Source organism: Eulemur rufifrons, chromosome 16 (genome assembly GCF_041146395.1).
Source record: "Eulemur rufifrons isolate Redbay chromosome 16, OSU_ERuf_1, whole genome shotgun sequence".
In the NCBI taxonomy this organism is placed as follows: domain Eukaryota; kingdom Metazoa; phylum Chordata; class Mammalia; order Primates; family Lemuridae; genus Eulemur; species Eulemur rufifrons.
Genome location: NC_090998.1, coordinates 36,199,427 through 36,222,890, shown reverse-complemented (window position 1 = coordinate 36,222,890; position 23,464 = coordinate 36,199,427). Strand labels below are relative to the sequence as shown.

At 37.8% G+C, this 23,464-nt stretch overlaps 1 protein-coding gene across 1 annotated transcript in view; it reads left to right on the top strand.

The window, feature by feature from the left end:
* The first annotated feature begins 12,710 nt into the window (after window positions 1-12,710).
* SLC38A1 (solute carrier family 38 member 1) overlaps window positions 12,711-23,464 on the top strand; it is a 39,758-nt gene continuing 29,004 nt past the window's right edge. The window contains exons 1-3 of the mRNA XM_069490416.1: window positions 12,711-12,832; window positions 21,142-21,217; window positions 21,510-21,625. Coding sequence (XP_069346517.1) covers window positions 12,711-12,832; window positions 21,142-21,217; window positions 21,510-21,625 — 314 coding nt within the window. The remainder of the gene's footprint in view (window positions 12,833-21,141; window positions 21,218-21,509; window positions 21,626-23,464) is intronic.

Genomic DNA, 23,464 nt, shown 5'->3' with positions numbered 1-23,464 from the left:
TTGCCTACAAAGAAAGTCTAAATTTCTTAGCTGGTCACTCAGGGCCCTTCACATTCTGACTCCTTGCCTCTTTACATCTTTTTCTGGTATTCCCATTCTCTCAATCCACCCTATGTCCTCCGTCTCAATTTTGAGCCTCAATACCTGTGTGAATTCTAGACTGGAATGCCTTCTGAAGTCTTATATATTTGTGATAGCTTAATCCAGATGCAACTTTTCCCCTCTTGAAAGAAGTGTTGATGGATTATTTCATTGGCATTTTCATAAGGATTTGTTACTCCTTTACTTTTTGCTCTATTGTCACCCTAAATGGAGGAAGGCTAAGGGTTTAGGCTTTGAGTGAAATGTAAACATAAGATCTCCATTTAACCAAGGATCTTAGGCAAGGTGTTTAGCATCTCCAAGCCTAGTTTTTTTCATTTGTTAGATGGTAATGATGATGATAATGGCGGCGGTGGTGGTGGTACCCATTTTATTGCATTATCCTAAAGATTTAATTAAGATAATGGATGTGAAGTGTTTGGCACAGTGTCAGCATTCCATATATATTGAATTAAAAAGGACTTCAGGTTTCTAATCCCTTAGATGAGGTGGAGAAAGTTGATCAGTAAAGTTCTCTCTACCTCTGAAATTCTATGACTATTTAATCTTTTAAAAATACTTTTCTGAAAATAATATCTTAATGGAAACTACCTAAATCTTTTTAGTCTCTGGGAAAATATGCATCTATAAAAGGTGGTGTGGAGGTAGAGAAATGATGGGCATAGAAGTAAGCATATTCAAAATTGCCTTGATAGACTTCAGAAAAAGACACCTTGGTACGCTGACCCTAAATTGTCTTTTAAAACATTATTGAGCCAGATGTGGCTAGTGCCCATAATCCCAGCTAATTGGGAGGCAGGCTGAGATGGGAGGATTGCTTGAGGCCAGGAGTTTGAGACCAGCCTGGGCAACATGGCAAGACCTCAACTTAAAAAAAAAAAAAAATTTAAAATTAACCAGGTGCAGTGGCATGCGCCTATAGTCCCAGCTACTCTGGAGGCTGAGCCCAGGAGTTTGAGCCCAGCCCAGCAGTATAGTGAGATCACCATCTGGTAGGGGAAGAGGACTTATTTCTGAAATTTGATCACATATTCACTTATTTTCCAGTGATAACCTGTGTGTCAGGGTTACTTACTAATAGTAGAGAAGTTCAATGATTGGGGAAGGCAACACAGTTTGGGGAGACTAGCATTAGACTTGCAATCAAGAAACTCTGTTTCAAATGAGGTTACTATGTATCTTTGCCAAAAACTACCAACATACCCTTGGGCAACTCATTTAACATTTTTATGCCTCATTGTCTCATCTGTCCAGTGCTAATAATAGTATCATACTGGAACTGCCTACCTTAGAGTTGTGAACCTACAACGAGAACAGAGCTGAGACAATCTTAAACAAAAACAAACAAACAAACAAACAAAAAACCTTTTCAAGATGATAGTTATCTGGTGTTAAGCACACTGCTAATCTTCAGAGTTAGGGAATGGTTTTAGATTCGTGATTCTCAGAGCTGGCTTCACATTAGATTTACCTGGGGTCTTTTAAAAGCTACCAATGCCCAGACTCCATCTCTAGAAATTCAGATTTAGTAGGCCTGGGTTGGAGCCCAGATATGGGAACTTAAAAAAAAAAAAACAAACCAAAAAACACAAAACCTGCAGGGGTAATTCTGATAGCAGTGGTTTAGATTTAAAGCAAAGAAAACAAACAAAAGCAGAAATTAAATGAGGACCTCCGTATGTTGCTTGATAGTATTACTAATGCAAAATTATGAGCTTTAGCTTTTACTGACTTTTCCCCCTGAGTTTACTAAACCAACCAGTTGTTGACATCATGGAGCCACAGCCTCCAGTTACAATTTATAACCTGAATTTTCCCAGGCATAGAAGCCTGTCCAGTGATACAGCCAGAGCCACATGAAGATTTAATGTGTGGATCTCAGTTTCAGTCTCTTAGTAGTGACGAAGATTGGAAAAGAAAGAGACAATGGAAAGGAAAAGGAAAGGAATAGGCTGTGGCTCAAGGTGTGGAAGGAAGAGGCTCTGAGGGGGAGGCAGAAAGGGCAAAGCACAGAGAAAACATTCTGTTTGATTTATTGAACTGGTTTTGTTTAGGTTGCAAATTGGTAGCCATAGGGCTAAATTAAGCCTGTGAGCATATTATATGTGATTTACGCTTTCTTTTAAAATTGTTTGGAGTTCATTTCCAACACTTAAATATCAGAATTTCACTTAAAATCTCAATTTCTGACATTTCTTGAAAGAAAACCAAAAGATCTGGGCTCATTCCTACTGCTAGTTGGAAGGAAATAGATGGGATGTGTGTTCTCCAGTTCCCTGTGCCCAGTCTGCTTTGCTAATTTATCTTGCCTACCTGGACACTGGCTGCTTTTGTTTTTAACGGTTAGTTAAATCTGTAGATCTTAACACTGGCTGCACATTAGAATGCCCGGGAGAGCATTTAAATCACCCATGATTGGATCCTGTCCTAGACCAATTAAGTCAGAAACTGTTGAGTGTGGTGCCCCCCTCTCTCTCTTTTTTTCCAAAGCTCCCCAGGTGCTTCCTACGTTTAGTCAGAACTGAGGACTACTGGTCTACTAAGTCAACTATTCAAGAGATTTGTCTACCAGTCCATCTTCTTATCTTTGAAAATGATCCACTAAGAAAGAGTGTGTGGAATCATTAATGCAGAGGACTTTAGAACTGGGAGAGATCTTTGAGAGAGCATCAGTTAACTCAACCTTCCTATGTTAAGGTGAGGAGGCAGAGATCCAAAGAGAAAAAAGGAATTGTTCAAGGACTATAGCCATCATTTGGTATTGAATTATAAAATGTCTTTTATTACATTTTCTCCTTTCATATAAATGTACATTTTTACAGATTTCTTTTTATAAATGATCTTCTCTACATGCACCACTTTATGGTGTTTTAAAATTCATATTGTTTCTGTTTTTCCTAGGGTATTTTATTAAGACTTAACTGTCATCATTTCGCTAGGGCTTCAAAACAAACCAAGAAAACTGCTATCCATCTCTTCTCCTTCTGGGATGAAAAATTAAAACAAAAAAAACCAACTGCCATCCATTGTTTTTAGTCCAACAGCAATCTTTGATCAGAAACATCATTAGAACAAAAACATATACACACTAAGAAAAAGAATTTTCTGAAAAGCTGGAATATTCCAGGCTGTTTCCAACTCCATAAGTTTTCAGTAATTATTTAAATCCATTAATTTTTAATTGATGAGAAAGATTTTTAATTTTGTTGGTATTCACACTACTCTAATGCACTCACTGTTCTAATTAAATTAAGCTTCAAATGTTTGTTGTTGTTTTTTAATGTAATATACAGCCTGTCCTACTATATCCAGAATTACAGGTTGACTTCTTTAACTTCTGGAGTTTATTGGTATTTTCTGCCTTAAAAAAAATTCAGAGTAGTTTCAGAACATTTGAATATGGATAGGTTAATTCCAAGACATCATGGTAACAGCTATTTAAAAGATCATGGAGCAGCCTGAAGAGAAAAGCCATTATGTTGTGGTGAGAGCAAGTGTTGGGGTACTGTGAACAAGATAGGACGAGATGGGCAATCCAAGGAAGTTAGCGGCTTGTCTCCATGCGCCTTGCAGAAATGCCCATACTTATCCCCTGCTGAGCTTCCTTTAATGTAGGGCTTCTTTCCTGGCACTACTGACATGATGGGCCAGATAACCCCTTGCTGTGCATGGCTGTCCTGTGCATTGTATGATGTTTAACAGCATCCCTGGCCTTTCTCTGCTAGATGCCTGCAGAACCCCCTCACTTGTGACAACTAAAAACGTCTCCAGACATTGTCAAATATCTCCTGGGGGTGGGGAGGGAGCAAAATTGTCCCTAGTTGAGAATCACTTATTTCATACAACTCTTTCTCTGGACTTGTAGAAATTATGCCAAGAATTCTTAAACATTCCAGGCATGGTGTCTGGGATATTAATGATAAGTACCTTCCATTTATATAGTACTTTGCAGTTTTAAACGTATTCTCACGTAAATCTTACATGCCCAGATCAAATGTAAAGGAAATTAAGTGGCAGACTTAATGAAAATTCTGACGTAGGACTATACACGTTGCTTCATGTTCCCATTTTTGTTTTGTTTCCCATGGAGACATTGTGTTTGTGAGCATATATTGTCTGCAGACAGGTGATCATAGCTTTCTCTTTAAATTTAGTCATCATTTTATTGTTAACACATATTTACTATCATCATGTGCTAGAGACCTCTAAGGTCTATGGTCCTTGTCCCCAAGAAGTTGAAATAGTAAATAAAAAGATTATTAAAATATAAAAGAGCCCTTGCCATAAGCCAATGAATAATCTATACAAAAATGCTGTAAGAATTCATCATAGGTAAATAATCAACCACGGGTTACTCACTGGAGAGGTTGGCTTGAAATTTTTTACAAAAGCAAGCAAGCTGGGCTCTGAAAGAAATGTCATACTTAACGTGGCACAGGCTCTATGGGAAGGTGGGGAGAGCGTGTTCAGGATTAGGGGAATAGTGTGAACAAAGCAGAAAACTGCAAACAGTAGACTGTTGCAGGAAAGGAAGGTTCAGAAGGAATGCAGTGGGAGAGAAGATTAAAGGCAGAGTTATGAACAATCTGGGCTTTGAATTCAAGGTTCCAGACGTTAGACCTCATCCTGCAGACATTAGAAACAGTTACGATTGGCAAGATGGGAAGAGGAATGTGTGAGACACCTACTTTCAGAAAGAATCTGCCTCTGTAGACGGGAGAGTAGGGGTCAGTGGTAGTGTGCAGAAGAGTGACTGGCAGTCAGGGTCGTGGAACTGTAAGGTACAAGAGAAAGGGAAGGGACATTGTGAGAGAATGTTGGCAGGGCTTGGTGACGGATTAGATATGAGGTTGTATTAAAGTGCTACCGGCTTTTTAAGTCTGGGCAACAGGAGAATGCACATTATCTTTAACAGAAATAGAAAAGCTAGCATGTGAGGGTCAGGTGATGTGTTCAGTTTTAGGCATGTGGAGTTTGAGGTAATGGCAAATATCTTAATGGAGCAGCCCAGCAGATAGCCAGAGTCTGAAAAAAATTAATGGAAATTTTTCTGACCAGGAAGGAACCGGATAGATCATCTGTCCTTCCTGCCCTCTCATTTTACAGATGATGAAACATGTGACATGTTAAGTGGCATGATCATTATCAAGCAGTTCGTATGCAAAGGAATTCTAGTTTTATAAAATGAAAAAGACTAGGAAGAAAGATGCCGTTGTGAGATGAAACCTGACACTGCAGGCATGAAGCCCCCAAAAGGAAAGAATCTGGAATGTATGGAGCAGGAAGAGTCAGGGCCACAGAGCTACTTCTACACTAAAGGTGGGAGGGGAAGGAAGCTGGCAAAGGAGCCAAAAGCTGCACTTAGGGGGTGCAGTGAGGGATCAGTTGGGAGAGGTCAGTAAACAGGACCGATAGTCACAGCAGCTTACGGGACCCAGGCCAGGCACTGTTCTAGGTGCTGCACGTGGACGAAATAGTGGAATCTTTATGACTGTATGAGGTGGGTATTACTTTATCTCCATTTTACAGATGAGGCAACTGAGACGAAGAGAAGTTAGCCTGGGGCCTGTGCCTGGGGCCACACAGCTCCTAATTGGTAGAGCCAGAATTTGCCAGTCAAGCATGATTTCAGGGGAGTGATGAACACCGGAGCAAGTAGTTCAGAGACTGTTGTCAGTAAAGAGAGAGAGGTGGTAGTTCAAGGTTCTAGGCAAAGTTATTTTCCAGATCATGAGCTCTGAGACTGATGGACGTCCAGAAGTCAGGGCAGCCAGAGAGGGGAAGTAGAGATAAAAGGTCCTAGTGGAGAAGCTGAGACATTGAGCACTGGGTAAACCATCAGTCTTGGGCAAGAACAGAGAGAAAACATTTATTCTTCAGAGACTGCTTACTAGCTCCCAGCCTTTTCACTATTGAAGGCCATTTTTATTATTCCCCGCCTTCCAAGGACCCCAAGTTTTCAAAGATTTTGATTATCAACTTTAAGCTTTTATTTTAAAGTATAAGTTGTATGCAGTACAATGTGTAGATCTTAAGTTTTCTGTTTAATGAGTTTTGACTGGTAACTTTAATACAGTTATTCATTTCCTATTTGTATTACTCAAAGATACATAAAATTGCTAATTAGAACTTGGATTATCAAGTTAATACAATCTAGCTAAAAGTAGGACTAGGTTACAATATTAGTTACCCTGTTTAGTGTATTTGAGGCTTTTTGAAATATAGATTCATATTAGTTCATAGATCCATATCATCATCATCTAAGACCCTTGAGGTCCAGGAACCCCAAGTGAGTGAACAGGCTTAGTCAGTTATGGGAAGAGCTGGCCCAGAAGAATAGGACCATTGTTGGCCTTAGGCTTATTAGTTTCTTTCTCTTTCTTTATTTTATATCTCTCTCTCTATATATATATATTTTATACATATCTATGTATATGTACATAGTGAAATGGTTACTATAGTCAAGCAAATTAGCATATCCATGGTTACCCCTTTTTTGTGGCAAGAACACCTAAGATCTATTCATTTAGCAAAAATCCCAAATACAATATGATATTATAGATTGAGCATCCCTAATCTGAAAATCCAAAATGCTCCAAAATCCAAAACTTTTTGAGCACTGACATGATCCTACAAGTGGAAAAATTTTACACTTGACCTCCTGTGACAGGTCACAGTCAAAATGCAGTCACATCTTTGTTTCATGCACAAAATTATTAAAAGTATTGCATAAAGGCCAGGTGAGGTGGCTCACACCTGTAATCCTAGCACTCTGGAAGGCCGAGGCGGGGGATTGCTTGAGGTCAGGAGTTCAAGACCAGCCTGAGCAAGAGCAAGACCCAATCTCTACTAAAAATAGAAAAATTAGCTTGGCATCATGGCGAGTGTTCGTAGTTCCAGCTACTCAGGTGGCTGAGGCAAGTGAATCACTTGAACCCAGGAGTTTGAGGTTGCAGTGAGCTACCATGATGCCATGGCACTCAACCCATGGTGACAGAGTGAGACTCCGTATCAAAAAAAAAAAAGTATTGTATAAAATTACTTTCAGGCTATGTATTTAAGGTGGATATGAAGCATAAATGAATTTCATGTTTAGACTTGGGCCCCATCCCCAAGCTATCTCATTATGTGTATGCAAGTACTCCAAAATATGAAAAAAAAAATCTGAACTCTGAAACATTCTGTTCCCAAGCATTTCAGATAAAGGACACTAAACCTATATTAACTACAGTCCTCATGTGTACATCAGATCTCTGGACTTGTTAATCCTCCATATCTGCAACTTTATATCCGTTGATCTACATCTTCCCATTTCCTCTCCGATTACCTGTAACTGCAATTTTATTCTCTATGTCTGTGTATTTGACTTTTTTTTTTTGTTAAGATTCCACATATAAATGAGATCATACAGTACTTTTCTTTGTCTCTGGCTTATTTCACTTAGTATAATGTCCTCTAGATTCATCCATGTTGTGGCAAGTAACAAGATCTCCCTCTTTTTTGAGATTGAATAATGTTTCATTGTATATGTATATATGTATACCAGAGTTTCTTTATCCATTTGTCCATGGATAGACACTTCAGTTGTTTCCATGTCTTACGTGTTGTGAATAGGGCTGCAATGAACTTGGGAGCTTTACGGGGTAATGATTTCATTTCCTTTGGTATATACCCAGAAGAGGGACTGCTGGGTGATATGGTAGTTCTATTTTCTATTTCCTTAGGAACATCCCTACTGTTTTCCACAATGGCTGTACCAATCTACTTTCCCACCAACAGACTACGAGGACTCACTTTTCTCTCACCTTTGCCAACACTTGTTATCTCCTGACTTTGTGATTCTAACAGGTTTGAGGTGTGGTTTTGATTTGTATTTCCCTGATGATTAGTGATGTTGAGCACCTTTTCATATTCCTGTTGGCCATTTTTATGTCTTCTTCAGAAAAATGCCTATTAACACTTTCTCAAAACCACTGACCTGGCTATCATAATTGATTCTAAGGAGTTGAGCTAGGAGAGGTGTGACTGTATTAGTTCTTCATAATAAAAAATGAACAATGATTCATAACAAGTTTTAAAATGAAGTGTATGTGGCTGAATAAGTAGTGATATTAAGGAATTATTACTATTTGTTAGGTTTGATAGTGATATGGTGGTATTGTTCGAGAAGAGAGTTCTTACCTTTTAGAGATATATGGTGAAATATTTACAGATGATGTGATATCTGGGATCTACTACAAAATATTTCCATGTGATGGTAGGGGTAAAAAAAAGCAACAACATAAGTCTGAATTGATAATTGTTGAAGTTGGTACATGGGAATTCATTATACTATTTTGACTGCTTTTATATATGTTTTAAATTTTCTCATAATACAAAAATTTAAAAGAAAGGAATAAATAAAATTAAGGATGTCAGTCAGGGTTTAGTTGCATTTAACAGAGATCTTTCTATTTATTTTAAGCAAAAGGGATTTAGTACAAGGAATCAAGTTCCTATAAATTAGTTAAAATTGCTGGCAGAACACACTCTAGGCTGGGCCTCTAGGAATAATTACCATAACGACACCATTCAACTGGCCTGCTAAGGTTAACCGCTTTTTGTGCCTCCATCAGGAAGTCAGGAAACCAGGAGGCCATTTTCTCAACTGTCTGCTCCAGGAGCACATCACTTGAGCCAAATTTGATGATCAGGAATCATAGCTACAACTGTTGGCTCCAGTGCTACCTACTGCACCTTCTGGAATTGTACCAGCAAAATGGATGCCTTGCTCTGGCCACCACTGCTCTCTGATAGGTGGAATCTAAATCATGTGTAGAACTCTAGCTGCAAGGGAGTATGGGAAATGTAGTTTTCAATTTTCTATCCTTCACAGGACTGGACTAGAAAGAGGAGGGAACAAATATTGAGTGGGTTCGTATACCACAAAGTATTAGCGATTAGTATATCAGTACTGTTCCCAGTACAAGTAATGCCTTCCATATCTTCTAATCTAATATTACCTACTTTTAGACACAGTTCAAGTCTTACCTCTTTATAAAACCTTAGCTGGTTTTACAGGCCTCATTTATTTCTCCTCCTTTCTGCCTTCCTTTCTTCTTTCTTTCATGCATACCTACATATATGTACTATGTATGTATGTATGTATGTCTCCGAAATATTTCTGGACCTATTCTTTGTTCTGCCATGTAATGTGGTCTCTATCATGCAAACATTTTGTGGTACACTGTCATTTTATATGGGAAGGTCTTGTTTGCTTAAATAGGCTCTAAGTGACTTAAGGCCAGACAAGTTTGTGTATCCTGTCCTTTGATACATAACACCATGCAGAGTAAAGAGTAAGTTTAAGTATTATACATTGGTACTAGTAATAAAATGTACCAATAAGCATGCCAAGATGATAATATTTGCCTTAAGTACCTCACAAGATTGTGGCAAGGATCAGAAATGTTCTGTACTGAGTAAACTGCAATTTGTAACCTACTATAAATGTTACACGATAGTAATTATGGTTGAGTCAACATCAAGATCTTCACACCATGACCCCAGTCTGCCTTTTAATTAATTGTATAGTCTGATGATTGCTTCTCTCTTTCAGTGAAACTGTAATTCTTTTTTTTTCTTGAACTCAACCTGCACTTCCTGACTCTGTGCCGTTGACCATGTTTTCCTTCCACCGAGAAGTTTCAGCTCAGGCTCCATCTCCCCCTGTCAATCTCCGCTCCACCTAGCACTCTGAATGTCCAGCAATAATGGTGCGGTGTCAGTTTCTGGCATAGTCAGGCAGTTAATCACACTTACCAGGAATGGTGTAGACCTGTGTTTAGTGACACAGCTCAGGATAGGGGGTGATTCCTTGTTAAGTGAAAAAAATGTTTTAAAAACTCATCGTTTGGTATGATTTCTGTTTTTGTAAATGTGTATCTGTTTTTTATTTGTACTGCTTCTTTTATTTAACAGATATTTATTGAGTGTCTACTACGCTATATCTATGTGCATAGAAAAACCCTGGAAGACCATACAACAATATATATACAGTGATCATCTCTGCTTGCTGAGATAACAGGTGAATTGTTTCTTTTAGCTTATTTTGCTACATTTGCAAAATTGTGTTTTCCAGTATTTCTCCCCAAACCTGTATTTATTTATTTATTAATAAAAAATTATGTTTAAAAAAATTCTGTTCTTCAGAATGCTTACAATATATTTACATTCCATGAAAAAAGTAGGTTAAAAACAATTTAAAATCCCCAATGTTAAAATAAAAAGGTGGGAGGGCTAAACACAGAAAGAGCAAGAAGGAGAAAATACATCAAAATTTTAACATTGGCCCATTCTGGAGTGCTGGAATTTCTTTTACAATGTCTATTCTAAAGATTCTATAGTGATGCTGCCTCAGATCCCTGAATTTGATATTTTTCAAACTTTTTTAATCCCTTCACCACGTAGTACCCAATAAATACATGATAAATTGAATAAATAATATTTTCCAAGTATGGGCTCATCCTTGGTGATAGGTGTCACTAATTTTGTTAATTTTGCCCTTTGTTTTCTGTTTTCATTTTCAAGAACAAGTTAGACTTCAGAGAGGTTATTTTATAACAATAAAAATTTATTCTGTGTGGCATTTGCCTAATACTGACATAATTTTAGTGGCCAGGGCTTCATCTATTCTTTTTATTCTTTTGCCTTTTTGTCCATTTCTTTAAAGGACTAGTTATATACACACACACACATACATATACATATTTTTAATATGAAAGTTTAAATTTAAACAGTAGACTCCAGATCTATTATTAGTCAATCCTTTCTCTCCTCAGAAAATTTTTGTCTGGTGCCCTATTTCCTTCCAGTTTGTAGAGGAAAAAAAAGTCTTCTTAACCCAGATTGGAAATGCCATCCACTGAATAAACTTTCTATCAGACCTGTAATATCACTTCAGTGGCCTTTGAGGTAGTCATACAAGAGAGAGTCAGTGTGACAAGACTCCTAGAAATTACCCAGTCGAGCCCATTTGGACAACTTTCATCATTTGCTTCTAAGGGTGAGAGTGGGGTTCAGCCATTTTAATGCATTTCAGCTTTTTGCGAAGTAAAGACAGACTGTAAACCATTGCTGCTGCGTGAAGACGCTAAAGGCAGAGATGGGCCCGTCCCTAGAACTACCACTGTGGCTAGAAGAACGAGCCTCAGACCAGGGTTTAGGGGACTCAATCTCCCTGTCCAGGCTCTCCACCTCCCAGGAAAGGCTTTGCAGGAAGGATGAGGTTCCTGGAACCTGAGATACTAGAAAGTGCTTATATTGTGGCACATAACAGGATTTTGAAACTAGGGATCCCGAAACTTTTATTCTAGGTAGGAGACTGTGAATGAAAAGGAATAAAGTGAGGCCTGGCTGTGAAAAGAGAAGAAGAGAATATCTGAAAAAGCATCATTCTAGGGTAATTTCTTTGGGTCTTCAAAATATTGTAAATTAGTAAAATGTTTCTTGGGATACTACTAGGATGCTTACTTAGAGGGGCTCATTGGAGTTTGACTCTTAACTAGGTTACAGTCATCTTGTAGAATTCAGGATCAGACAAAGTATCAAAATATTTGCCAATGGACATATTTAAAAAAAATTCACTGACATTCTGCTTTGTTCCATGGTCCCCTCACCTCACTGAGAGTGTCTCAGTGAGGCTCCCATGCATATATTGGCCTTGGTTTCGAAGTTGTGTTTGCTGTCTGCTTTTTGACTTGTGATGCTGCACCCCTGGAACTCTTTCCGTCCCTTTTATACTATTGGTGATGTTGGTGACCACTCAGAAATCTAAACCATGGTCATCCATGTGGGAGAAAATGTGAACTCTGGAAGTCTTTTGTTTCTGATGAGGAAATATAGTAGCAGGTGGATTAATTCAAATCCCCTGAGTATGAGTTTTTAATTCCCTAATTCCATGACATGGAGTAATTTCATTGAAGAGATTGATTTAATCTCTTGCAGTTGATGGATAAACTGTTTGCAAAATTTCAAAATACAAATTTGTCCTTTGCTGGTTGACCACCAGGTTGAGCAGTTGATCCCTGGTGATGCCATTTATGGAGGATTTGCATTTTTATTAAGCTAGATTGCTAAATCAAAGGTGCTTTTGTGTCTGTACAGTCGGTACCCAGCTAGATGTGTGGCTTGTGATCAGACACATGAAAATAACTGAATTGCTTTCATTTTAAACACACTGTTTCATAAAAGGGCATCTATATTGCCAGCAGCTAACATGTCATTCCTATAAACCTGAGCATTAAGATTATGAAACATGACTCACTTTATAGTTAAAAATGGAGGGAAATTTATAAAAGGCATAAAATTTAGAGATGAGCCTCTATAACTTGGTACACAAAGATTGCTTTGATACATCTAGTAGTGAAATGTAAAAGTTGTATTATCAGTAAATTAACTATATATGTACTTATGATGGTTTAAATTTAATCAGCGATGTTTTTCATATGTTTATTTTTTATTTTGCTATATTTTAGGTGTGTCAAGCTTATATTTTTGCTGCTGTCTACTGATACATTCAGAACAGGAGAAATTTGGACTAATTATTTGACTCCAGATACCTTCTAATCATGATGCATTTCAAAAGTGGACTTGAATTAACTGAGTTGCAAAACATGACAGTGCCTGAGGACGATAACATTAGCAATGATTCCAATGATTTTACCGAAGTAGAAAATGGTCAGATAAATAGGTAAGTATTTTTGAACTTTCTATCATTGGATAAAAGAAATGGCTCAAAAAAATTATTCTGGATTTTAGTTATTCTCTTGAATTATTCATTACTAAAGTTATGTTCCATTTGAAGATGCAATTTGAATTTCTTATGTGACATCTGTTGGGCATAGTCTGCAATAACAGATGAAGCAAATAGGAAAGTAATTTATTCATCTTTTTTAATCTTTCAATTGAGTCTAATAAAAATGTATAAATACATTGGACCCCAACCAGGCTCTGTGTTATGAATTAGACAGACGATTGGAATTTCATGGCATCCCATATCCAAATGTGTACTATAGTCATCTGTACTCATTTTAATCAAGACGTGGTAAAAGTTGCATTTGCCAATGATCTTGTGTGAAAACTTCAAGTATGTCATCATTATGAACATCATTTGTAGTGTGGATTTTAAATAAGAATAGTTGAGCCCAAATGCCTCTATGAGAAGCTATAGTGCATGAAAGAAAGAGAAAGAAAGGAGAGATGCCATGAATCTGAAACACAGAGGGGACGAGGGAGAGAGGCAAGGTGGGAAGAGTGCTGGCCTAGAAGCTCCCTGCCACTATCTGTGACCTTGGGCAAGCCCTTCTAACTCTTGGGTCTGTCTTTCTTAAGTTACAAGAGTAGAATCAAATGTCTTTAAAAAAAAAAAATGATTTGGGGCATTCTCTGACCTATTGATTTTGTAGCTGGCTTGGGTAGATCCTTAGCAGGAAGCCCTCCAGCTGGGTACTTAGAGGCACAGTCTTCTAAAAGGCTAGGAGAAGGGAGTGATGTATATGGGACTATTAGAACACCAACAGTGCTACACTTTGGGAGGGTCAACAGGAAATTGGGATGGGAGTGGATAAGAACACTATGTCAACTAACCAGGCATTTTTGTGGAAATCATTTCTCATTGTCAGCTCTATGTTCTGATAGAGTGTGTAATTGAAAGCCCAGCATTGGATTTAGCTGCCATCATTTACATATGCTCAGAAGTTCTCACCCTGTCTCTCCTTTTTTCCTCCCTTAAATGTGCTTAGAGGTTAAGTCCCAACCCAGGCACTTTTCCTCATTATCATCCAAGTATTGTTTACTGTGTTAGGTGATGTTTCTTATTACTGGACTCAAGTGTTACTTCTTTTACCTTTTCTGAGTGATGACTACTAATAACTACCATTTCTTGAGTGCCAGGTATTTTACATATTTAAATATATTAATATGTTAATAGTTAAATATGTTACATATCCTTATGACTACCATGCAAAGCAGATATGCTTCTGCAAATGAAAAAAATGTAAAAATTTAGTGTACAAATAAGGAAACTGAGGCACAGAGAAATAAAATAACTTGCCCAAGGGCACACACGGGTCTGTCCGCAGTTCTTGTCTTTCTACCCTCTTGCCTCTGGTTATAAAGCTTGGACATTAGTACAAAAGCTAGTCTTTAATATTTCTATTAAATTCTACCAGTGCCATTTTATGTGCTGTACCCCCTGGAGTATTCTGTAGTCACTACTGACCTCGACTGCATGGTACAAGGGATTCTTACCATTTCACAAGTAGAACATTTTGGTTTTATAACAAAGCTTCAGTCTCAAAGCAATCCAAATCTTGAGGGCCTTAAAGTGAGAGTCATTTATAATATTCAGTTTAGAATCTGAACTCAATTTTAAAAAATGTTACTTACTGAAAATGTTAAGTTTTTGAGACAATTACCACTTGCAGTAGATGGAAGGAGTACCTGTGTTCACCGCAGACTTGGGCACCTTGCCCAGATGAACTCCCTTCCCCGCAGCCTCTGAACAGGGCAGTGAACTGGTACAGAGCGAGAACTGTTGGTGGTTGGCCGCTTGTTTTGTAGAATTTGGTTCCACAAATGCAGTGTGATGTGTTGATTTCTTTATTTTCCTTCCTTCACTGACTCAGTTCATGAATCTTGCTTCATTTCTGGCTTTAGGACAATTAAATTAAAAACAACGTATTATAGCATGAAGATAAAGGTAAATAAAAATTTTAAAAGATTCCTGCCAATTTTATTTAAGGTCCCTATTGGGTGACCTGGCTTACTGTATTGGCATATTTTAGTAGTCCATGATTCCTGCAAAAGCTACACCTAAATACCCCTCAAGACTGGGTGCAGTGGCTCATGCCTGTAATCCTTGCACTTTGGGAGGCTAAGGTGGGAGGATTGCTTGAGTTCAGGAGTTCGAGACCAGCCTGGGCAACAGCGAGACCCCCATCTCTACAAAAAATAGAAAAATTATCCAGGTGTGGTGGTATGCACTTGTAGTCAGAGCTACTGGGGAATCTGAGGCGGGAGGATTTCTTGAGCCCAGGAGTTCAAGGTTGCAGTGAGCTATGATGACCCCACTGCACTCTAGTCCCAGCAACAGAGTGAGACCCTGTCTATAAATAAATAAATACTCCTCACACTTCCTGCAGCTTTCTCATTTGTGGGAGAAAGGCAGGCCCAATTGTATAAGTCTAACAGAACCATCCCTCCCCAAACAGTGAATTTCTAGGTAACAGTGCCTCTTTTTAGCAAGCCAGAGAGAATGTTGAAAACAAACATTGATCTTAGATTAACTGGCATCTAGCTAATAGCTTTGCCTGGAAACTCCCCACTAGGATATAATAAATATCATTTTTAAAATTTAGTTAAAAATACAGTAGAACCATTGGGCATGACGACACCTGCCCTCATTCCAGTTCAGTTGTTTTATTGCATGACCTAATTTTTGGGTCGTACTCGTAGAAACCTATACCTGGAATGGCAAAACCTTTTATTATAAAATGTCCGTTAGACTGGTGCTGCAGACACTTTAATATGCATATGAAACACTTGGATCCATGTGACTGGGTGGGGTCTGAATTACTGATTTCTAGCAAACTCCCAGGTGATGCCCATACTGCTGGTCCGTGGGCCACACTTGCAGTAGCAAGCTCTAGACTCTTCCTCTAGATGTGAACTTCTTGAGAGAATGGACTGTCTTATCTTTATATTATCCCTGGTACCTATCATTGTGCCTGCTACAGGGTGGACATTATAAAATACGTGTTGTTAGAGAGACTGAGCAAGAGTAGTTAGGTACGTGGCTTTGGATTTCGACTTGTAGTGAATCCTGGCTCAGTCATAGATTTTATGTGATCTTGTGCTCTGATCCTTGGTCTCATTCCTTTAACACAGGGATAATAATAATACTTTACCTTACGGGATTGTTGGGGAATATGTAACACAACGCTGTTTGTAGGTTAAGAACTCAGGCTCTGCACTCAGCCGGCCTAGGTTCAAATCCTGCCACAACAGTGTAGTTATTAGTAATGTAACTTTGGTCAAGTTAATTTCAACTTAATTTCTCAAAAATGGGCTAAAAATAATACCAACCACATGTAATTATTGTGAAAATAGATGAGAAAACCCATGTAAAATACTTGACACAGTGTCTGGCAATAGTAAGCCTCTTAGTACGAGAAAAGTCCGTATCAGTAAAAATGCAATCCTCTTTCTTCGGCAAGCACTTTTCTTCTCCACCCAAGGAGCAGTAATATTGCTTTAGGTTTTGGAGGATTGCAAGTTATTGCTACCTTCAATTTGTTGAATTATTAGTAGATTATCCTAGGTGTATCCAGACAAATATTCATTTCTCATCTCCATGTATAATTATTGTTGTTATGACCCAGGAACTATTGAACAAAATTTGAGAGTTTTTCATTAAGATCTGTTCTTAAAAGAATTTGAAGCAACTCTTATCACTTCACCCTGAATCAGCCTTTTGTTGTTGTTGTCATCCTATACATCTTTCAGAAGTCACGGACTAAATTTTTATCACTCGAGAGGACTCTTGAAAAGTTCTCCCTTCTCTTCTTCTAATATGTTTTCTATACCTTAGGGAACAAGATTCCATACTTTCTTCTTATGTTCAATTTTCATGTCAGAAAATTCTTCCCTTGCTTTAATCACTCCTGTTACAATTAAAGTCTCTTTTCTCCTATTTTCAGTGTAGTTTGTCCACCAAATAAGGCTTTGCTTACCTCTCCATCTCTTCTTCTCTTTAAATGCTTGTTTCATTAATTCCTTTTTTAAATATGCTTTCCAATCTCTTTGTTACTGCTTTCCTCCCACTTTCTTTTCCCTTTTTATAGGATGTTAGCGTTTCATGGTAAGGTCATTTAAGTTCAACCACTCATCTCTTTTGTGTTATGAATCTTCAAATGAGACACTATAATCTAGTAAGAGTCTGATTGGTAGAGATTAAAGTAGGAAGATTATCTTCCTATTGTACAACGCATCCTTAACTGGATTGTTGTTGATTTCTTTTTATAGCAGCTTTACATTGCTGCTTCTCATCACACTATACAATGTAACTGACATCCTTTTTAAGGCCTTGTCTATACAAAGTCACCAAATTTGTCTATTCAGGGTCACCATTACAGGGTCTATTTTGCTCTGTTTTGTTCACAGGGCAATTGGCTACCTAAAGGTTAATTAAATTCTGCTTTTTGGCTACAGACCCACCCAGTGCAAACTTTTTTTTTTTTTTTTTTTTTTTTTAGTACTTTTATCATCCTGAGACTACATGTCAAAGGCTCCTTCTCCTATCGCACATTTTTAGTCAATTTTATTGCCAGAGGTCATGCTTTTTAACAAGCAATTGCATTTTTAAAATGGTGAGATAGCAGAAACTTGTGATAAGCTGCTTGACCTATTTATTTTTAATGGAATTTTCCATTACAAATAGGTTGGTTTTATCTATTCTTTAAAAATTTTCAGAAATACAAAGCAAAGATTTAAAGACTAATGAGAAGAAAAAGTTGAAATACCATGAAGAGAATAAGAAGGCTTTCTTTAAGAACTTCATTCTTACTTTCCCTGCAGCCTAAGCTACTCCCTAATTTCTAAATAGAAGATGCACGTTCAGTTTGTGGAGAGTTCCTCTGAGTTGCTGATGTGTGGGTAGGTACACGTTAGAGAGACAGCACTGCACAACCACTCTGGATGCAAGATGAGTTCAGTGACACAGCCTGTGCTACAGATGAAGTAGTAAGTAGGTCAAAGTCCAAAGATTCCAAACCAGAGTGGAAGAAGACTCGTGGAAGATGAGGGGTTTGAACTGGCGGGAGGAGATTGGCTGAGAGGAGAACAGAGGGCCTCCTCGGGGGAGAGTGGATTCCCACTGCCTTGTTTTTAGTCTCTACACTCAGAGTGCACTGGTGTTGTGTCAGCCTCATCCCTTCTCAGAAGGGGCAGGAGGAGGTAAGACTGGAACATTGAGGCAAAATCAAATTAAGCAGGACCTGAAATTGCAGAGTGAGGAATTTGTACTTGGAACCTATTCAGTGAGGGAGCCAGTGGAGACTTTTGGGAAAACCCATTAAATCTTGCTGCAGAAAGTGGCCCAAAAGAAACAGAATCACTCAACAAGCAATATGTTTTAACGTACTTTTTAAGGGTTAGTCATTAAAACAGCTCTGTTAGTCACTATCATTGTTCTCATTCTGCACAAGTTCTGCAGGAAATAGCTGGCAATCATGCGGGGACCTTATTCTTCCTCCCTTTCAATTGCACAGTGTTTGACCCTGCTGAGTGCCCCCTCGTGTCACGATGCCTGTGTCCCTTTCTTCTCTGCCCACTAGTCCTCTGCCACCAACACTGGGAACTGTTGCCAAGCCTGGGGCTTAGATCTGCTGTAACAGGCAGTTTATTGGTACTTTGGTTTGCATGAAAATGTTCAGGCTTTTCCCTTAATTTAAAAATAATGGAAATTCTCTTTGTAAAACAACTTCCTCCACAAGAAAATCAAATGGGAGACCTGCTGGATAAAGATTTAGTAGACTTGAGTTGGTTATTAAAATTAGCCTAATTAAATACAGTTGGCCCTCCGTATCTGTGGGTTCTGTATCTATGGATTTAACTGAGGATAGAAAATGTTCAGAAAAAAATAAAAATAAAGAAACAATAATACAAGAATAAAGAATAATACAAAAATACACTATAATGATTATTTACATAGCATTTAGATTGTATTAGGTATTATAAGTAATCTAGAGATGACTTAAAGTACACGGGAGGATATGCACAGGTTATACACAAATACTACTTTAATGTGTATCAGGGAGTGGCATCTGTAGCAGGGAGAGGGGTGTCCTAGAACCAATCTCCCACCAATACCAAGGGACACTGTACAGTCTTTTATTAACAGCAACACTTAAATATGAGTCAATTTCATTTTGGAAAGTCCATCACCCATGTTTCCTTGGACTGTGCATGAGAAAAGGGAAGGCTGCTTTCCTCTGCCCCTCTGTAGCCACATCTGTGAACCTCAATTCTGTGGAAAGATTTAAAACATTAAGGTCAAAAGAAAAGCCAAACCAATCATTAACAGCAATGCTATACAGCTGCCAGCGTTGGTGTCCAAAGATATTGCTTTCATTGTGTCATCTCTTGCTAAAAACATGCAATGCTGTTTCTTGAGCTTCTGCCTTCAAACTTTCCCTGGCTAATCCCCCTCAAAACTGGAGTTTTCTTTTCTGGATTCCTTATCTCATCTTAATCTCCACAGCCGGACATTCCTATTCTGGCGTTAGCTGGTATGGTCTTCCCTCCTCTAGAGGGTCAGCTCCTGTGTTTCAGGAAACCAAGGTTTTTCTTCCACATCCTTTTGATCTCTCACAATGACTGGTAGGTGCTAGGCAAAGGCAGGGTTTGCAAATTGTGCAGCTAAATACCAGGTGATGGTCTCAGAGTAAGTTTGTAGTATGTATATTGCCCATCTTTGGTTTATCCTGGTGAAATGACACAAACTTGGAGATGTAATGCCAGGGAGAACCAGATCCCTTGGATTTAAGATGAAAAAGGTAGATAAATAAAATCAACATCAATGTTATACATGTTTCATTTAAAGTTTTATTGTGAGATATAGCATCATTCAAAGAAGTGTATGGAAATGTAATGTATAGTTTAAAGATACATGCTTCTTTAAGATAGTCCAGTTCAAGTAGTTTCACATTTACTAAGGAAAAAATCACTGTGATTAGTTCTTACCATGACCAGATAATTGAGTTTCCAGGCCTAGAAGAACCAAAAAGCATCCCTCACATGTCTTACTAATACATGCAGCAGTTTTCCTATGTGGGAACTTTTCTTTGACAAAAGCATTTTTTTGGAGAATTTTTAAAAATTAGAAATTAAGGCCAGAATGTTCTGATATCAACCCTGAATATATTCGATCATTCTTAGAGCTTTTTGAATCACTTCTATTTATTTCTATTTAATACACAGTTTACTCCATTCTATCTATCTGAATCATTCCCATCCCAATTCAAGTCCCACTTCCCCCGTGGAGAGGAATGACTACCATCAATTGCTCTTATTCCATGCCAGGTGAGGGACTGGTGTTTAACATGTGCTGTCTCATTTAATTCTCCCAGTAATTTTGATGAGATAATGTAATAGTGTTACTCCCATTTCATAGATGAGGAAACTAAGGTCCATGCCCAGGCCCTCAGAGCTAGTGAGGATTTGAACTCATGTTCTAAATCCCATGCTTTCTTAAAGCCCTGGCTCTGACCCTAGGCATGGACCAAATGCCTTGCCACCACCCTGACCCTGCACCATAATTTCCTAGTCTGAACATTTATAGCCTAGTGCCTGCATCACTTATTCCATACCCCCATGTCTCCCCATTGCTTCTTCCAGTCACTTGCATATAGCACATCCTGAAGGAAGGTTTGATGGTGAAATAGTTATTTTCTTTTTTGCAGGGGAGAGGGAATTTCTATTTAATACCTTTGTACTCCAAGAATGTGAGCTCAGAAGGAAACCTGCCTCCAGTATTCTTTTAAATACCACGTTTGTAGTCTTGATATTATCTAATTTTCCATTTAGAGAAAAATCTATATAAAAATTAACTTATTGTGTATAGTGTTTAAATTTATTAAATTGATTCAAAATGTATAGGTCATTTTGATTTATGGTGATCTTTTATTTCATCTCAAGATGAGCACCTCTTATTGTCATTATTTTGTACTAGGTAGAGTGAGAGATATAAACATGAATGAAGCAAACTACCTGCCCTTGGGGCACTTATAGTTTATTTGGTAAAAACAAGAATGTAGACAACTAATACTGGCAAAAAAAGAGAAAGAGAGAGAAACACAGCAGTTGAATAGGGCTATAAGCTCTTAGAGAAGCAGTTAGTAACTTTTCATGTGTAATATGCTTTGGTAAGTAATAAAACATAGTCATGATGTTAAGCTTCAAGTCATTATGAGGTTAAATGTATTATGCATGTCTTTACAGCAAGTTTATTTCTGATCGTGAAAGTAGAAGAAGTCTCACAAACAGCCATTTGGAAAAAAAGAAATGTGATGAATATGTAAGTATCATTATAATAAAATATGCATATTTATTATCACATAAATTGGGATAGATGTTTTGAATTCATGTAACAGTGCCAGAAGCATAGCTACCTATATTCACCAGAATATTCCTCATAGCCTATGTATTTTCTCCTGAAATCCATTTAAAAAAACCCAACTAGATCACTACAAAAGGATTTCTTGAATTTTATTTCCATCTTGCTTCCTAGTAGTGCTTTAAAGGCTTTGGCTTGATGAACTTTCTTTGGGACTAATTTGATTAGTGTGAATGTTTGTCTTTTTGTTCAGATTCCAGGAACAACCTCCTTGGGCATGTCTGTTTTTAACCTAAGCAATGCCATTATGGGCAGTGGGATTTTGGGACTTGCCTTTGCCCTGGCAAACACTGGAATCCTGCTTTTTCTGTGAGTATTGACATAACAGTACTTTCTATAATAAAACTGTATTTTCTATATGTTGCTGTTATTATGTAGGAGAAATTGGAAATATTTCTAAATAGTTTTTCTTTTGTTTATTAACTTGGCTAAGTTACCAGTACCTACTTTTATATGTATTGCTTGAATGATTTCCCAAAATGCACCTAATGCCTATGAGAAAAAGGAAGGAGAAAAATCTTTTTATTAATCAAAAATACTGAAATAAGCATATGTAAATGGGATTAAAACATTTGGAAATACCTTTTTTCTTTTCTTTTTTGTATTTTTGGACACTTTACCTGTCACTTTAAATCTTAGCTAGACAGTCAAAATATTAAGAGATTTTTAATTCACTCAATCACCACTTTGGCATTTGGATTGCTGTGGACCGTGTACTATGTCCAAAGGTAATAACAAATTTGTTTGTAATAAATATTCAAGAAGCAGAGAAACATTCATGTTTTGAAGATGAGAAATTAGTGTGTACTTTTCCCTCTGAGATTCACTGAAAAGAAAATGGGCAATTTTCTTTTTAAATAAATTCATCTCAAAGTGTTGGATGAGACTTTCTGCAAATGTAGAGAGGACTTATTTTCAGTTGGAACAAGGTTAAGACAGATCATAGAATTTGTACCAAGAAAATTCTCACCCAGCCTGATTCCCCTCTCGGACCTTGCACAAGTAGAGTGGTGAGGCAAGGGGAAATCCTCCTCTCCCAGGATCTCGCCTTTCTTTCCTGACCCTACACTTCTGCTCTTCATTGACCTTGCTTAATAGTCTTTTTTGTTCTGTCCTCTTGACAGGAGCTCATTTCCTTGGAAGTGGTGGCCAAAATGGCTACTCCTCCTACAAACTGTGTATATTGCTTTAGAAGACATAGAAAACTGAGATGAAAGAACATTACTACCCATACCATTACTCAGGGAACAGAAACACCCATGCATGGCTGTGTCCTATTAGGGATTCGTATTCTTACTTTTGTGTGTAAACCTACTGAAGTGTCTTTCCTAGAATTAAAGAACTCTGTGTGGGACAGTGAATTCGATACATTTTCTTCTATATTGTCAACCTAACTCAGTGAACCCAACTCTAGCCTCCTTTCTTTGTCACCCTGGGTGGATCTTTCTAAGTTCCCTTTCTGCTTATATATATCTTGAGCCAAGTGCCAGGTTGTAGGGTAAAATGACAGAATTGGACGTGTTTCTATGGTGATTTTTTTTTTTTTCTATGTGTGAAACTTTGACCCTCTGAGGATACTGCAGACATAGTGGGAAGGTACACTTCTGATTTTCAGGGCATTGACGTGAGACACCTGAGTACTAGACCCAACTCCTCTTCTAAATGGCTATGTAGTCTTAAGCAAGTCACTTAGCCACTCTGAGCTTCAGTTTCTTCTTCTTTAAAATGAGGAAATTGTGCAAGAAAAATCTCAGAACTCTATGATTCTGTGTCATTCCAAAGCTGGAAATATATTCAGTTCAGAAAGGTGTAGTACATTGATCTCTCTCTTTTTATTTATTTATTTTTAGCTATTGTAATATATGTTACATGTTAGCATAGTGGAAAGAGTCAATTCTTGAATGACGGTAACAACTCCTATAGCTCTTTCTTTGTTCCCAGTACTACTCTAAGTGTTCTATGCTGAATCCTTACAATTCTATGAAGTAGGTACTATTGTTACTTCCCTGTTTCACAGATAAGGGAACTGAGGCATACGGAGTAACTTTCATTTTAGAATCTCTCTATGTCACCATTTTGGGAATTTCCTTCACCTCTCTTCTTGGCTAGATCCTTTGTTTCCTGCATTCCATTTCTTCCTCTTTCTGG